General features: G+C 36.4%; 1 protein-coding gene across 5 annotated transcripts in view; it reads left to right on the top strand.

The window, feature by feature from the left end:
- The window catches only part of PLD5 (phospholipase D family member 5), a 174,628-nt gene that overhangs the window by 108,860 nt on the left and 51,762 nt on the right, over positions 1 to 14,006 (top strand). For all 5 annotated transcript variants that reach the window (XM_027887319.1, XM_027887321.1, XM_027887322.1 and 2 more), the window contains exons 3-4: positions 3,397 to 3,565; positions 10,957 to 11,071. In XM_027887319.1, the coding sequence (XP_027743120.1) occupies positions 3,397 to 3,565; positions 10,957 to 11,071 (284 nt within the window). The remainder of the gene's footprint in view (positions 1 to 3,396; positions 3,566 to 10,956; positions 11,072 to 14,006) is intronic.

Here is a 14,006-nt window from a genome sequence, read left to right as displayed (position 1 = left end):
TTGTGGTTTTTTTCTGTTAAAGAACAAAAAGGAGAATCGTAGAATATGCTTAGTTGGAAGGGACCCACCAGGATCCTTGAGTCCAACTCCTGGCCCTGCACAAGACACCTCAAGAATCCACCATATGCCTGAGAGCCGTTGTCCAAATGCTTCTTGAATTTGGACAGGCTTTGTGCTGTGACCACTTCCCTTTGTTTATTATTTGGCTAAACAGAAGACTAGGAAATATAATACCAGATAATATCTGTTCTAAATTACAGTTCTGCTAACTGGAACGCATTTGCCTTCTACTGGATTATCAAACCCATATCATAAAATGGCAAGATTTGTGTAGTCACATGCCTTATTTAGTACTGGTGCTGTAGCCTACTGAATGCTGTGCAGATTTAAGAGCTTGGAGCTGTTGTCCTAGCGAAGAGCAAGTTCATTCCAACAGTCAGGATAACCTTCCTTATCAAGAGGCACCTTGTCCTTGACAAGGACCCTTTTAAGAGGGAGTTGAATTCCTCTTTGCCCAGTAAATTTGCCTTGCTACTTTCTTTGAATAAGTAAATGGTTTTAACCCATGAAACAGGAGAAGAGCCCAATTTTTTGCATATCTGGATGGTATCTGTACCAAAATATATGTATAGAGCAATGACCCACAACTATAGCTCTTTCTCCATTACATTTTAAGGTATAGATTCCAGTGACTTTTGGAATCAGTGTTTGTAATATATAGATACATTTTCCCCTACTTCAGACCTAAACAATGTGAAGTCACAAATGAACATGTATGTGTTTGATTGGATCAGGTCCCCAGTCTCAAATATGGTGGTGTTGGGACTTGGAGATATTGGAGATATGCAAAAACCTGACTGGACAGTGTCCTGATCAACCTGCTGTTATTGACCCTCCTTTGACAAGCAGGGTTGAGCTACGTTGTCTCCAGATCATCTCAGCCCTTCTGTGACGACAGTGTTACTTTTTTGGCAACTTTCAAAGATAGAGATAGGAAAAATGGAAGTTAAGCTGATGCTTTCCAGTGAGATACCAGTTCAGTAGGAAACTGCCCATAGGAAACACTGCTAAAAGCCACTGGAAATGACTGTGACAGATTCAGTCGTATCAGGTATTTTGTGGGCTCCTGTGTATTCATTTGCATTAGTTCCACTGGAAAATGCTGTGCTGTGTCAGACAATATTCTAATGTTGAGAAATTTTGGTCAGAACTTGTGTCAAGGGAACGATAAACACTTTTAAATTTTAGCTAAGTCAGAACTACGTTTGACAGATTACTTTATTTCTGTAAAATCATTTGATATGAAGAATGTCTTTGAAGAATATTCAGAAAAACTCTTTCCTCTATGTAGGCATGATTGGGTAGGGGATGGAAGATGTCAGAAAGATGTGGATTCATGTTTTATCTTTGCCATGGATTATTCAGGGTGTTTTTATGTCCTTGTAGAGATCACTTTAGCTTCTGAGCTTAAATTTCTTGCTCTTTGAAGGTGGCCATCCTACAACTCTCCATAAAATTCTTCTGGAAGCATTGGACATGCTACGAGCTGCAATATGATTATTAATGTTAACTACTGAGAAAGAACTAACCAGGCTCTCAAGGGATCTAAGTTTTATTAACTTTTCTAACAGGATTATAGGCAGCAGAAATAAGCCTAAAATCTTGAGTGTTAGAGTAAAATAGTTTTCTTTTTTTTTTTTTTTTAATGGCTTAATAAAGCACTAAATTTTTAGAGTACTAGTTATTTCAAAAAGTTTGTAAAAATGTGGGTAGGATATTTTAGAGTAAAATATACTTTCAAGATATTAAAAATTAAGTTGTGTTTTAACATTTTGCAGTCTATTTGCTGGTGTTACATCTTCATTTCTGTAACGTAGAGAAGTTTAATGTTAAAAAATAGAATAGTCTTCATAGTAAGTTGTGGAGAGCATCGCTGGTAATTACAGCTTAGTGCTATGTGTTGTTTGACAGATTTCAGGGAATAAGAGAACATGCTTGAATGTTTAATGAAAGGAAGAGCTGTGCCTGTTCTAATTTGGTGGGGGATTTTTTGCCAGGTCAGGAGATTAAGAATACTATAATGACCACAGGTTTACTTATTTACAATTCTTACTGGGTTTTCTTTACATTGTTTAAGAGTACTAATTTTCTATCTTTTAATGGGTTCACTTTACAAACATGCTTGATAATCTGAAATAGTTGTAAAAGTTCCCATGTAAACCCTTTAGGGTCCACTGGGTTAACAGAAGACTAGACACTAGAATTTTGCAGTAATAATTTACTTAAAGTTTACAAGTTATATTCCTATTGCTGGAGTTGATAATTAACTCTAGGAACAAGTACAAAAACAGTGTGGAAATGCTTGATGTACTTGGATACAATGAAGAGGAGTATTCTCCAAGTTCCTATTACAGCTTTTCTACATTTGGTTTGTATGATTCACAGTAAAAGCGGCAGATGTTGGGGGCACTTATAGAAGTGCCTCTTGGATAAGCTGAAAATTTAATCTTTTTACCTAAAGACAAAACTGGGGGTCTTGTTTGAATTGTGTTTAATTTTAAAATTCCTGTATTGAGTGTAGAGAGAAGTTTTATCTGCTGCATTTTAAGGAAATTCAGTGATGGGGCACTATGCTGAATGAAACACATCATTTCCCTGAAGCAGAGGAGCATATTTTCAACTGTCAGTTTACTACAATGTTTGTTTCACTTCTTGGATGTGATTGTATCCGTATGATTGTATGTAATCTCTTTTACAAATGTTTTGTGTACTATAGGCAGTTAGATCAAAGAGCCTTTCAGAAAAAAACAGGAAATTAGAAGGGCATAGTTCTTCTTTTTTAACCACTGGATCCCAGTTAGAGCCTTACACAGGTAAAAGCAGAACAATTAGGTAGCTTAGAACAACTGGAAAGGGAGAGTTCGTATTTAGAGACTGCAGTGTAATAAAATGTCAGCTGGAAAAGCAAACCTAAGAGAATGCCAAGTTTACATCTTGCCATATTCCTTAGAGAGAAGAGACTAAATGCAGAGATGAGAGGGCAAAACAAGAAAAGATTGTTTCATTCTTCCCATCCTCACTTTAAGGACTGATTCCCACTTAGTGTGTTAAAAAAGTAAGCTTTTCTACGTTTAAGCTAATTTTGCAGAGCTTCAAAAGCTTAATTGGCTTTGCTGCATTACCAGTAGGTCATTTCTCCACTCTATTGTTTTGAGAAGCGTGGAGTATGACAGTCAGCAACTTCAGAGGGAGTTGTGGGTGGCACACGGCTGAAAGCTTCTGGGAGCAGATGCTGAACTTCAGGCCTGAAACCTGACATTCTTTAAAATTTTGAATTTTTTTTAATAAAGAAAAGTGCTTTTGTTAAGTGGTTATTTTTTCCTTATCTATTCTCAGGGTTGCTCTTGTGGAAAATATTCCTGAAGGGATCAACTATTCAGACAATGCACCATCCCATTTGTCTCTTTTCCAAGGCTGGATGAATTTGCTTAATATGGCTGAAAAGTCTGTTGACATAGTATCTTCCCAGTGGGACCTCAATCACAGTCATCCATCAGCATGCCAGGTATGTTCTAGCCTAACAAAAGAGTGGGACTTTAACAGTCTGTTCTTGTTGCTACAGTATTAATTTTATAGAACTATGACCCTTCCCTGTAGCAGACCTATTTGTTCAGGTAGTCTAAAAAATCATTTTCTTGTGGGAATTTTCCTGCCAGTACAATAGTTTTCTGAGAGTGGTGGTGTGCTTGGACTAGATAACATTCAACATGTACTCATATCACTTCCATCTTAGGAAAAGATATAATTGTGTAATCTTAAGAAAGCTGCCAAATTGTACCTATATTAGCACATCCATAATTTAGGAATATTCATAAATCTATAGTTATTTTCTACTTGATGCAACCGATGAAATAAAAGAGCAAGCATGTGGATTAATTCTGCTGCCAAATAGATGGATAGAATTACACTTATAAAAAACAATATAGTATCAGATGATTCATAGCTTTTCAAAATTAATCTTGGGAGGGACTGGTATTCAAGATCCTGCAATTAAGAACAATAGGAAAAATCATAAATCACAGTGAATAAGACAGACATGCATTACAATGATGCTATGCCAACAAAAACTTAATTCTTGAGAGCTATCCTCTTAGAAATATGGTTAGGGCAGGTTTCCATTTAGTATCAGTTGTAAAACTAAGACATCAAAGAATTGATAGGCTGTGAGAATATCTCCTCTTTTCCGCTAAATAGATTTTTAGCTGAGAGAAGCAGCTCAACTGACATGAAATGAAGTTAAAATGACAGCCAGGTAACTGTAATGAATCAACTTTATTATACTGTGCCATAAACTCTTGCCTTTCCTCTCTAATTCTGTTGATGCTGTGCAGTTAAGAAAATGCCTTTTGGTGGATAATAGACAAAACCTGGTATTTTGAGCAACTAAATTCTACTTCTTTTGAAAGAGGCTGTAGCCTAGTTCCACAGCATACATTAACTTTTCTTCAGAATAAATTTGCTGCATGTCCATTTAAAATAGTAAAAATCTAAGGTGAGAAGACAAATAGAAAATTTAATGCAAACTCTTCCTTTTAGAATGCTTATAAATGTTGGAGTATAGTTTGTGAATAAGTCATGGAATATCAAAGTATTGACTTTTTCACAATGTAATTATGCAGCTAAACTTTATTTAAATTTATTGCCTAAGTAACTTCAAAAACCATGTACTGTCATTCAAGCAGATGTATTCAAAGAGACAGTGCCTCAGATGTTTCTAAGGTGTGCATGAATTGATATGTGCATGAATCTTTTAAAAGTGTTTTGTCTGAAAAAAAATTCAACGTGTCGTTTGCTTCAAAACCAGCAGAGCCTAATAAATCCCAAACAAAGGACAAGAAATAGGAAACTAGAAGTTGGGATTTCAATAGTTAAGTATCAAATCCATTCACTGTTCCACATTCACATGCAAAGTAAAAATTGGAAGATATTATTCAGCAGGGAAAGAAAGAAGAGACATCTAAGAAGTGGATTTGTTCTTTCATCCTCAAATACACAGTTAAAGCCAGAAACATGGAACATTTTTCATAATATTCTATTCTAGTTATCTATTTCTGTCTGCTAGTAGTCTTACAAAAGTGAGTAATTACTTCTGTTTAACAGCAATTAATATTCCAGTCATCTCCTCATTTGTACAGCAGTGTGAACTGAACAGCTGATAGATTTTTCTGTCAAGCTTGTCTATTCATGCTAAAACACTATATTGTTATTGGCTGGTCTGATTGCTAAAAAATTGCCAAGAAGCAATGTTTCTTAGCAAATCACTGCCCCAGAGAATGTACACAAAGCTTGGTCTGTGAAAGGGAAGGGAGGAAACTTGTATCCTTACATCTGCTTTCTCCACTTGTGAAATGAAAGTGGAGTTTCAGAGGAGCTTCACTAGCTGTAATCTAGTAATGGTCTGAATAATAAGTTGAATGGCCTCAAGTCTCTGCAATTTTAGGAAAATTTGCCCCCAAATAGCAGAAGCATTATGAAAGGTAAGGATATAGTACAGTGCTTAGTGAGTAAGTCTTAGTTCCTTGAATTATTCTCGTTTTTTAGAAATTAAGGACAAAATCATTTTCCATATGGACCCACACCCTGCTCTGTAACTAGCAATTTTCATTTTATGAATATTCAAGGCATATTAAAAAGCAAGGTTCTCCGCAAGAGCGCTTGAACAGACATGGATTTTTGGAAGAGAAAAGCAGAATAGGCTAGATTGCTTTTTTTCAGTTAGTTACAAAGTTTAACTACATTCTCTATATATCTTCGTGTAGTCAAATACATACATTTATATGTCCAATATACATCTTGAAGAAAAATACAGCAGGAAATTTTGCAACTTTATATACATGCATACATACATATGATCAATATACGTATCATCCTTATATATACATATTGTCTATCTTGTCTAAATGTGTATTGGACATATGTATATATGTATATATCTGCGTATATGAAATTGCAGAATTTCCTGCTCTATTTTTCTTCATTTTTTGTTTATGGGTACGTTACCTAGTGTCCTTGACTCTCACCTCTCCATATTTTGTTGCTATAAATCTAAATAAACATTTATTGCTGGTTGAGCTGTCTGGGTCACAACACCTTGCTCAGTCATCTGAGATCATGAGTCTTGCTAAATTGGATTCCCTAAAAGCAGACAGATGATGATACAGTATTTCTATGCTTCTATTGCATAAGTGGTCAACTAAAAAAATATTTGTTTGGCAAAAGAGTGAGTAGGCTTTCTACACTTGCCTTTCTCATTCAAAAGAAAACCACATATTTTGGCAGCTTTGTGTTGTCATAGCTGTGTTTTCAAGATAACAGGGTAGTTGTCATGTAGAAGCATTGAGGTTATTGTGGAATGTGAATGTGTGACTCTTCCTGTGGCAATCTGATGTTTAGAGATATTACAGGATAACAGAAAAAAATTGTTTGATTGCTTTTAATTCATTTGCAGTGAAAAGAGAGAGGTGAATGCAAGATCATGCCAGTTTCACGATTTTCACAGTTCATTTCCTCTGGCTCATCTCATGTTTAGAAACTTTAATTTAGAACGACCTTTTAGATTTCCAGCAAGTCCTTCACAAACTTTGGTTTATTTTTCATAAATAAGAATTAATGTTATTTTGCCTTATTGGTACTGCCTGTTCTTATTGGTACAGTTCTTCCTCGATGGCTATTTGGATGAATATAAGATGATCTAAGAGTAGACCTGTATCTGAGTTTTAAAATGATCACATAAAAAGTAGAGATTTCTAACTTTATTCACCCACCTGTTGTGCATCTCCCAAATGGTTTGATGGGAGAGGTCCCCCACTCCACCTGATACTCTGTCTCATGTAAGCCAGCTTTGTAGTGAGTCTCTGATGACGAGTCATGCGTCACTCACACATGCATTGGCCAAGGATCTTTAGTGATTTGTTTGTTAAAACAAATGTTAGTGCAAGAGCTTAAATTCCCTTCTTTGACAATTATTTTAAAAAATTACAAATAAATACCAAGAAGGACACACCTCCAAACCTAGCAGCTACCAGCAGAAATTTGCTGCCATCAGCTACAGAGATTGCAGTGTGTTTTCTTTCCCATAAGCTCATCTATACATAAACATCTCTCTTCTTGGTGGTATTTCCCTGGTGCAGCTGGTACAGACTGAGGCAGAGAAAATAAGTGCAAAAAGAAGAGATTTTAAAATGAAAGCACATTCCCTCCTTCTTCATTAGCTGTTTCACTTAGAAGAATTTGAGGAGAGCATTAATTTTCTCTATTCTGTATTAAACAGAAGAATTTAAAGTTAGGATTTCTTGATTTATTTGCTCTATTGGTTTCTGCCGGCATGTTACGATTTTTAGTGATGTTTTTAAATATACTCAGAGGCTTGATTATAGGAAAACTTTTTTAAAATATTAGTAAAACTTTAGAGAAAAACCTGAGAAGAAAAGTCTACAACATAACCAGGTTTATGTCTGTGGGAAGAAAAAGCTAGACATTGTTTAAACTATAGGAATGCAAGTTACTGAAGAGCACAATAATTCAGTTTTAGAGTACTTCAGTAAATACTGCATTTTCATGTTTGTATCTCCCCATTTTATTTCTAATAAGGAATGCATGCTGACAGAGACAACAGCAGGCAAGGGAAATCAGCCAGGCTAGAATCTGCCTGTCATGAGACTGCCAATAAATTGCTTTGGGGGCAATTTCAGGGTCTTTTGATAATGACAACAACAAGAGTTTGTGTGGCAGGTACAGTTGGGATTATGTTTGAGATGTATAGTAATTTACAGCTACCTTGTGAATGTCAGTTTGTTCATGTTATAAGTACATTTTACATCCTATTTTGTCACTTTTGGTAGGTTTTTTGAAACAGCCCAGTGAAAAGCGTATGAGAATATTTTATCAGGAGAAGCAGATTTCTGGTGGCAGTGTTTGTTAAAATGCAGATATGCTGTAAGGTAGCATGCCAGTTTCATAGCAGTTGGCTGCTACTGTTTCTCAGTCCTCACAAGCTGGATATATAGAAATGATTCTGATCATTGTCACGTAGTTGTGCAGCAGCCTGGTATTGTCTCGCAAAGGGAATGTGGTCTGAATGACAGCATGAGGGTTTGTATTCAACAGAAGCATTTCAAATGTGCTGACAGCAGTGACAAAACTCTTTAGACCTTCCATCCCTTCTTTTTTCCTTTTCATAGGGAAAAAACAGTAACATTGCAAGTAAACATGTCAGAAAGTACAGAAACTGAGTTTCAAATTAATATTAATAGGGACGGAGACCAGATTCTTCAGCAATGAAGGAAGAACTAAAGTGTGTACAGATTTTTAAAAGCAAGTTGTGAATTTTTCATAGTTTAGAGTGTCTTGATTAAACCTTGGTGAGGAAATGAATGCCTGCTGAGAGATGAGACAGAGGGAATTCTTTCCAATTCTGTCACTGGGTGGTGGGTTTTTGTGTACCTGTATAAATACAAATATTTGTGGTGTGTACACTCCTAGACTTAACCATCAGTACTTAGAGATACTTTGAATGTTGAATCAATTTTGAGGTTCTATCCCTTATGAAAATAATTGGAAAAAAAAGTATATTAACTAATAGCTTATAGTGTCCATGATGCAGAAATAGGTGTATTTGCAGAGAAAATGGCATCATTGGAATGCAGGGCTGCACTTCAAGTGATACATTCACCCATAGGATAGACTCTTCAGCAGGCAGCATGGCCTGTAAGAGACAGCTATGTTGATCACATCAGGGCATACTAAGATCAGGCAAAACTCAGGAAGAGGTGCCAGGAAGAGATACTTGTTTATCAAGGAGAGGCTTGTTTATCCAAGCTTTTGTAAATCATATGTAAATATATTCTTATGCAGGTAGAAGAGACAATAAGGTCCAAAAATAATTACCATAGGGAAAAAACTGTAAGAACCATCCCCTGAAGCAATTAATTTTATCAGCTTGAGAAGTAAACTTTCTAAATATTTTTTCAGCAGAACAGTTAATGAATTAATTTGTATTGATGATGCTAATCAATATCACTCAAATTTATTAACAATTTTTTGATGGGTATTTTTATATGCTAGACCTTTCTACCATGCTTCCAGACAAAATCAGTTTTTACACATAACCTAAACAAAAATAGTATTTATATTTCTACTTAGTAAATTAAATAAACACAGAGTACCTTTCTGAGTAGCTGTTTCTACCTATATGTATATTAATTCATTTCCATAATGCAAGCCTTTTAGTCCTTAATTTCCCCAGCTTACTTTTGCAAAGATATAGCTAAGGAAAATCAAAACTGCTGGTTTCTCCAGTTGGGGGACCCATATGTATGTCCAAAGGCTGGCTGAGCTCTGCCATACCAGGAGGCTCTCACTCTGGAGGATGGGGCATGGTTTGGGAATTCAGCAGACACGAGGACAGTGATTTCTGTTCCTGGATTTTCTTAGAGTCTAGCAGTGCCAGACTGCAGCAATTGCAGGAGAAACACTCTTGGAGGGAGCAGGGCACCCAGAAATACTGATCAGTGCTCCTCTGCTCTCCTAGAATCATGCTGGAGCTGCTGCATAACTGTATGTTCAGCATCCATCTCCTCCATGCTATTATCTCTTTAATTCTTACATTTTCTATTAACATCTGTCCTTTTTTTAAAAAAAAAGACTCAGCACAATCTGTGGTGTGAGAATTAATGATTCTTTTAGCTTCATGAGGTATGTGAGGGAAAGCCACTTGATTTGCACAGCAATGTGTGGAGAGGGCCTTTGTCTGGGGTTTTGTTGGTCCATGCTACGTCATATTGTATCATCCCAAATTGCTTTGTTTTGGTCATTTTGTTAAATAGGTTCTGTGAAGAGCTTTATCTTCTACCTGTTTGTTTCAAAGTTGATATATGACTGTTACTTTTTTTTTTGGTTTTGCTTTACATTCGGGCCAGCATTAAATTGAATCTAAAGTGAATCTAAAGGCAGGGCAGGCACTTTGTCAGCTGCATAAACCCAAAGTCTTTGTGTACTGGACTGCTAATTGAAAGTAGTGTCCACTGTAGTAAGCTAGAATGGCAGCAAGGAAATGAGATCTGGCTGTGGCTGTACTAACAGCACAGTAGTGATACGCTGGAGAGTTTATTTTTGACCTTATCTAGTTAGATGTTTGTAACTAAACTTTTTTATTTCATTGAAAATATTGACTCTAAAAATTAAGCATTTACTGTGCAATTGGAAGTTCTACTTGCTCTTTGTTTCTTGGATACGGAAAAATCTGACAATTTAAAATTTTATTTTTCATGTGAAGCAAGCATCTTGATTTCTGTTTTGACATATATCTAGCTCAGTATGAGATTCTCTTTTTTGTTCTGTGTTAGAAATTGGTCTTTACTATGTAAGTTTTATAAGAGTGTAAAAAGGAAAAGCATATAAAATACCCATAGATAATTGTTTTCCTTCCTGGTATAACTCATCTAAAGTAGAGCATGAAACCACTTGAAAATGTTGTATACTATGGTTAGAACCACTTACAAAAATATCACTCAACACAGAATAAGTGTAACAAACTATTTTCCTGGAACTTTTTGTCCTAAGTCAACAGAATGTAATTCGTTAGAAGTAAGTTAATGTCAAAATGTGCTTATGCAGCATAAAAAACCTGGACACTCTCTTCCGCCTGGCACCTGCAATGAATAGTGTTGTGCAATCTGGGCAAAGGAAGAAATCATTTTGGCCTTCAGAACAGTATTTCTCCAAGAAGAAGTATTTAAGTTGCTAACCTTTAGGGTAGGTTTGATCATATCTAGGAACATATTTACTTGGCTGTTGTATATAATGCTTTTGTTTTTACACCCCTCTTTAATTTGTTGATACACAGTTTGAACAATTCTGTATCTTACAACTTCTGCTTTCCATTAATGTTCTTCCCAGGGGCAGCGTCTTTTTGAAAAGTTGCTTGAACTGGCATCCCGAAATATTGAGATAAAGCTAGTGAGTGATATACTGCCCATGGAATCAAAGGTATTAAACGACTTGAAAACAAAGGGTAAGACCAAGGTCTTTATGTTGTTACTCCATTGACTGCTACAGGATATTGCTTTTACTTAAAATGCAGACTCAAGTGATCTATTAAATGTACCCTATTGGTATTGTAGTACTACCCTGCAATTACCTTCAGCTTTCTCTGGTTCATAGTTGTCTGAAACTGTTACTGTAGTTGATGTTTGCAGTTTGCAAGCAATTAAAAAGGTGTTTAAATTCACTATTGCCATTTTTAAAGGTAGGCAATGTAACCTGAGAGACTGCTGTAATGCCTTGCGGGACAAGATAGTTTCCTTCTTTGAGGAATATCAAATTAATAAAGCAACATGTCTATGGTATTGATGATTCTGAAGCACTGGAAAATAGGCCATTGGTCAGATTCAGCCAGCTGACAAGGTTTTCTGTGCTATGTGTGTTTCTTTGGTATCTGTTTTCCTAATCATTGTTTTTAAGGCTCAAAAATCCCTGTCAAAAGAGGGATTGCACACTGGCACTACATGAATAAATTTGTTTTATGTAAAACTGTGTGGAAAAATAGTAAAGAGAATTTAAGAAATGCTGAAAGAAATTAAACTCACAAGTTTTAGCTATCTCATACACATTTCTCCTGAATATGTTAGTTATGTATAAAATCTGATAAAAGCATGATTTTAAGGCTAGGATACACTTTTCAAAGGGCAAAAAGAGCCTATATATTTTGATGGTGATAATTTTTGACACAGATAACAATATGGATCACAAAGGGAACTCTCAAAAAATAGACTAAGGAAAGGAGTTGCTATGTGTAGTGGCACCCTAACACAACATGTCTGTTTATGGTAAAGAATAAAGAACACCCTCTTCCAAAAAATATCAATCTATATTTGTTTAAATTCCTTGTATCCTCCTCTATGACAGGAAATTTTACAATATTCAAATGAAATTATCGATATATCATGTGCTCTTAGCTACAAAGAATCAGAGAAAGTTGCTATCATTTAGTAATTCTTGTGAATTTTTCTGTCGTCATCTTTGAACCCTGGAATTGTAGCTTTCATTGTGTACCTTTTTCAAAGGTCGAAGTTATAACTTCTTGCTTTTCTCACTATGATTTTATTTTCTAATTCCATGCTTTGTTTTGCTTATTTCTACAAATTCTGATATTTTCATTAGAATGTCTTGATTATGACGTGGTGATTGCCAGCTCTGTTGCAAGTCTTTGGGTTTGTTGTTTGGCTTTTATCTCCCTGAAAGCCAGATAAGTCTTTATTTGTCTTTGTATTCCTTAAAAGAAGTAGGTTAGTTTTAAATTCTGTCAGATTAAGTTGTCTTAATTTTATGTTGAAATGAGCAGACCTTGTATGAATAGTTCATGGTATGTCCTGCTCACGTCAAATAGAAGCGAAGTGGTAGGCTAGCTTAAAAAAAAACAAAAACAAAAACAACAATGATAAAACCAAAACAAAAAAACCACACATAACAAAAACAAAAAACCACCAAAACTTAACATCAAGCTTTCCTATGCTATCCTGGAAGACCTATCTACTAAAATTATTATTCTCTTTGCTTGTGAGGTGATGCATCCTCAGAATTCAGTCATAATTGATCCTTGAACTTATTCATGAAGACATCTTTTTTTTCCTGCAACTGTCAGATTTGTCTGTAAAGAAAGAGGTAAATATATCAATAGTTCAGCCAAGCTGTGAAGCATCTCAAGATAGAGAACCAAAATGTATTTGTCTGAACAGGCTCAAACCCACACTTGTGGTATCTATCATAATTAGGCAGAGAGTCCAAGCACTACTCTGTGGTTCATCAGCTTATTAAGCTAAGCTGATTGATCCTAAGCAGCAAATATGCTTGGCACCTGAGCCATGGGCAGTAGAATGGACAGAAAGTGCATTACATAGCGAGTGGAGCTCTGGAAATTCCGTGCACTCCTGAGTCCACCTTCGCCTTGCTAGGTGGGCAGGGGCTGGGCTCTTCTTTCCAAGGCAGATTGTATGCAGGAGTTGAACTATCTCCAGTAGTGGGCTGTCCTACTAAATACGAGGATGAGTTGCTATTGCACGGAGAGGGTGGAAAAGCCTTGCCTTTCTTTTCAGCAGACTGGATGACCAGAACCCGTGAGCTATTGCCCTCATGTGGTACAGACTGGTTCCTAGGGTCAGGATGAGGGATAATTTGGCTGTCAGCCACAGGAGGTACATGTTAATATACTGATCAGGAACCTTGAAAGGATGCTGCAATTCCTCAGCCACTGATTACCTACCTCATGCTGCATCTTCAGGTAGCATGTCCTTTCTGACTTAAGTGGCCTCAACAAAATGGCATGGGTTTATCTGGAGTCGCTTTAAGAACTGTACTCGGGCATTCATAGTCTCATGCAGTGTTGGTTTTTTTGGACAAGGAACCAAAAAGATACAAGGATAGGCTACTGTACTGCTGCATCTCAGCACAGATGTTGAGACTTCTTATGCCAGCCAAATTATTCTAGCACATCTTTCGTTTTTCTAGACAGGCATGCCTAGAGCCTTGCCTCTTCTCCCCATTTCTGAAGTACTGTAGAAAGCAGTTTTGATAAACCTTTTCCAACCCAAGGGTTGGAAGAGCCTTCCCTACACATCCTTCCTCTCCAGCTGATTAACTCTCTCCTTACTGATTAACAGAGGAGAAGATTGAAATCTGACTTCAGATTTGAGCTGATGGGGTAAGATAAAGCATAACTTCTGTTGATGGGAGAGCAGAACTGAACTCACGTAGAGTAAAATAAAATTAGTAATTTGCATTTGCAATGTTAGTACAGACATATGAGCCAGCTGTGAACCTCCAGGTTTGTCATTACTCTGATGCCTTTTTTTGTCCTGTTTGTGCTATCCTGACTCACTTGAGCTGGCTGTTAACAGGGGAGCTTGATTACAGAAGTCCAGCAACTGCAGTGTGGAAGATTGATTGATTTA

This window comes from Empidonax traillii, unplaced genomic scaffold (genome assembly GCF_003031625.1).
Source record: "Empidonax traillii isolate 1590-97213 ecotype Southwest subspecies unplaced genomic scaffold, ASM303162v1 scaffold206:size1282135, whole genome shotgun sequence".
Taxonomy (NCBI): Eukaryota; Metazoa; Chordata; class Aves; order Passeriformes; family Tyrannidae; genus Empidonax; species Empidonax traillii.
The sequence above is the reverse complement of the archived record's forward strand: the minus strand, read 5'-3'. Positions and strand labels throughout refer to the sequence as shown.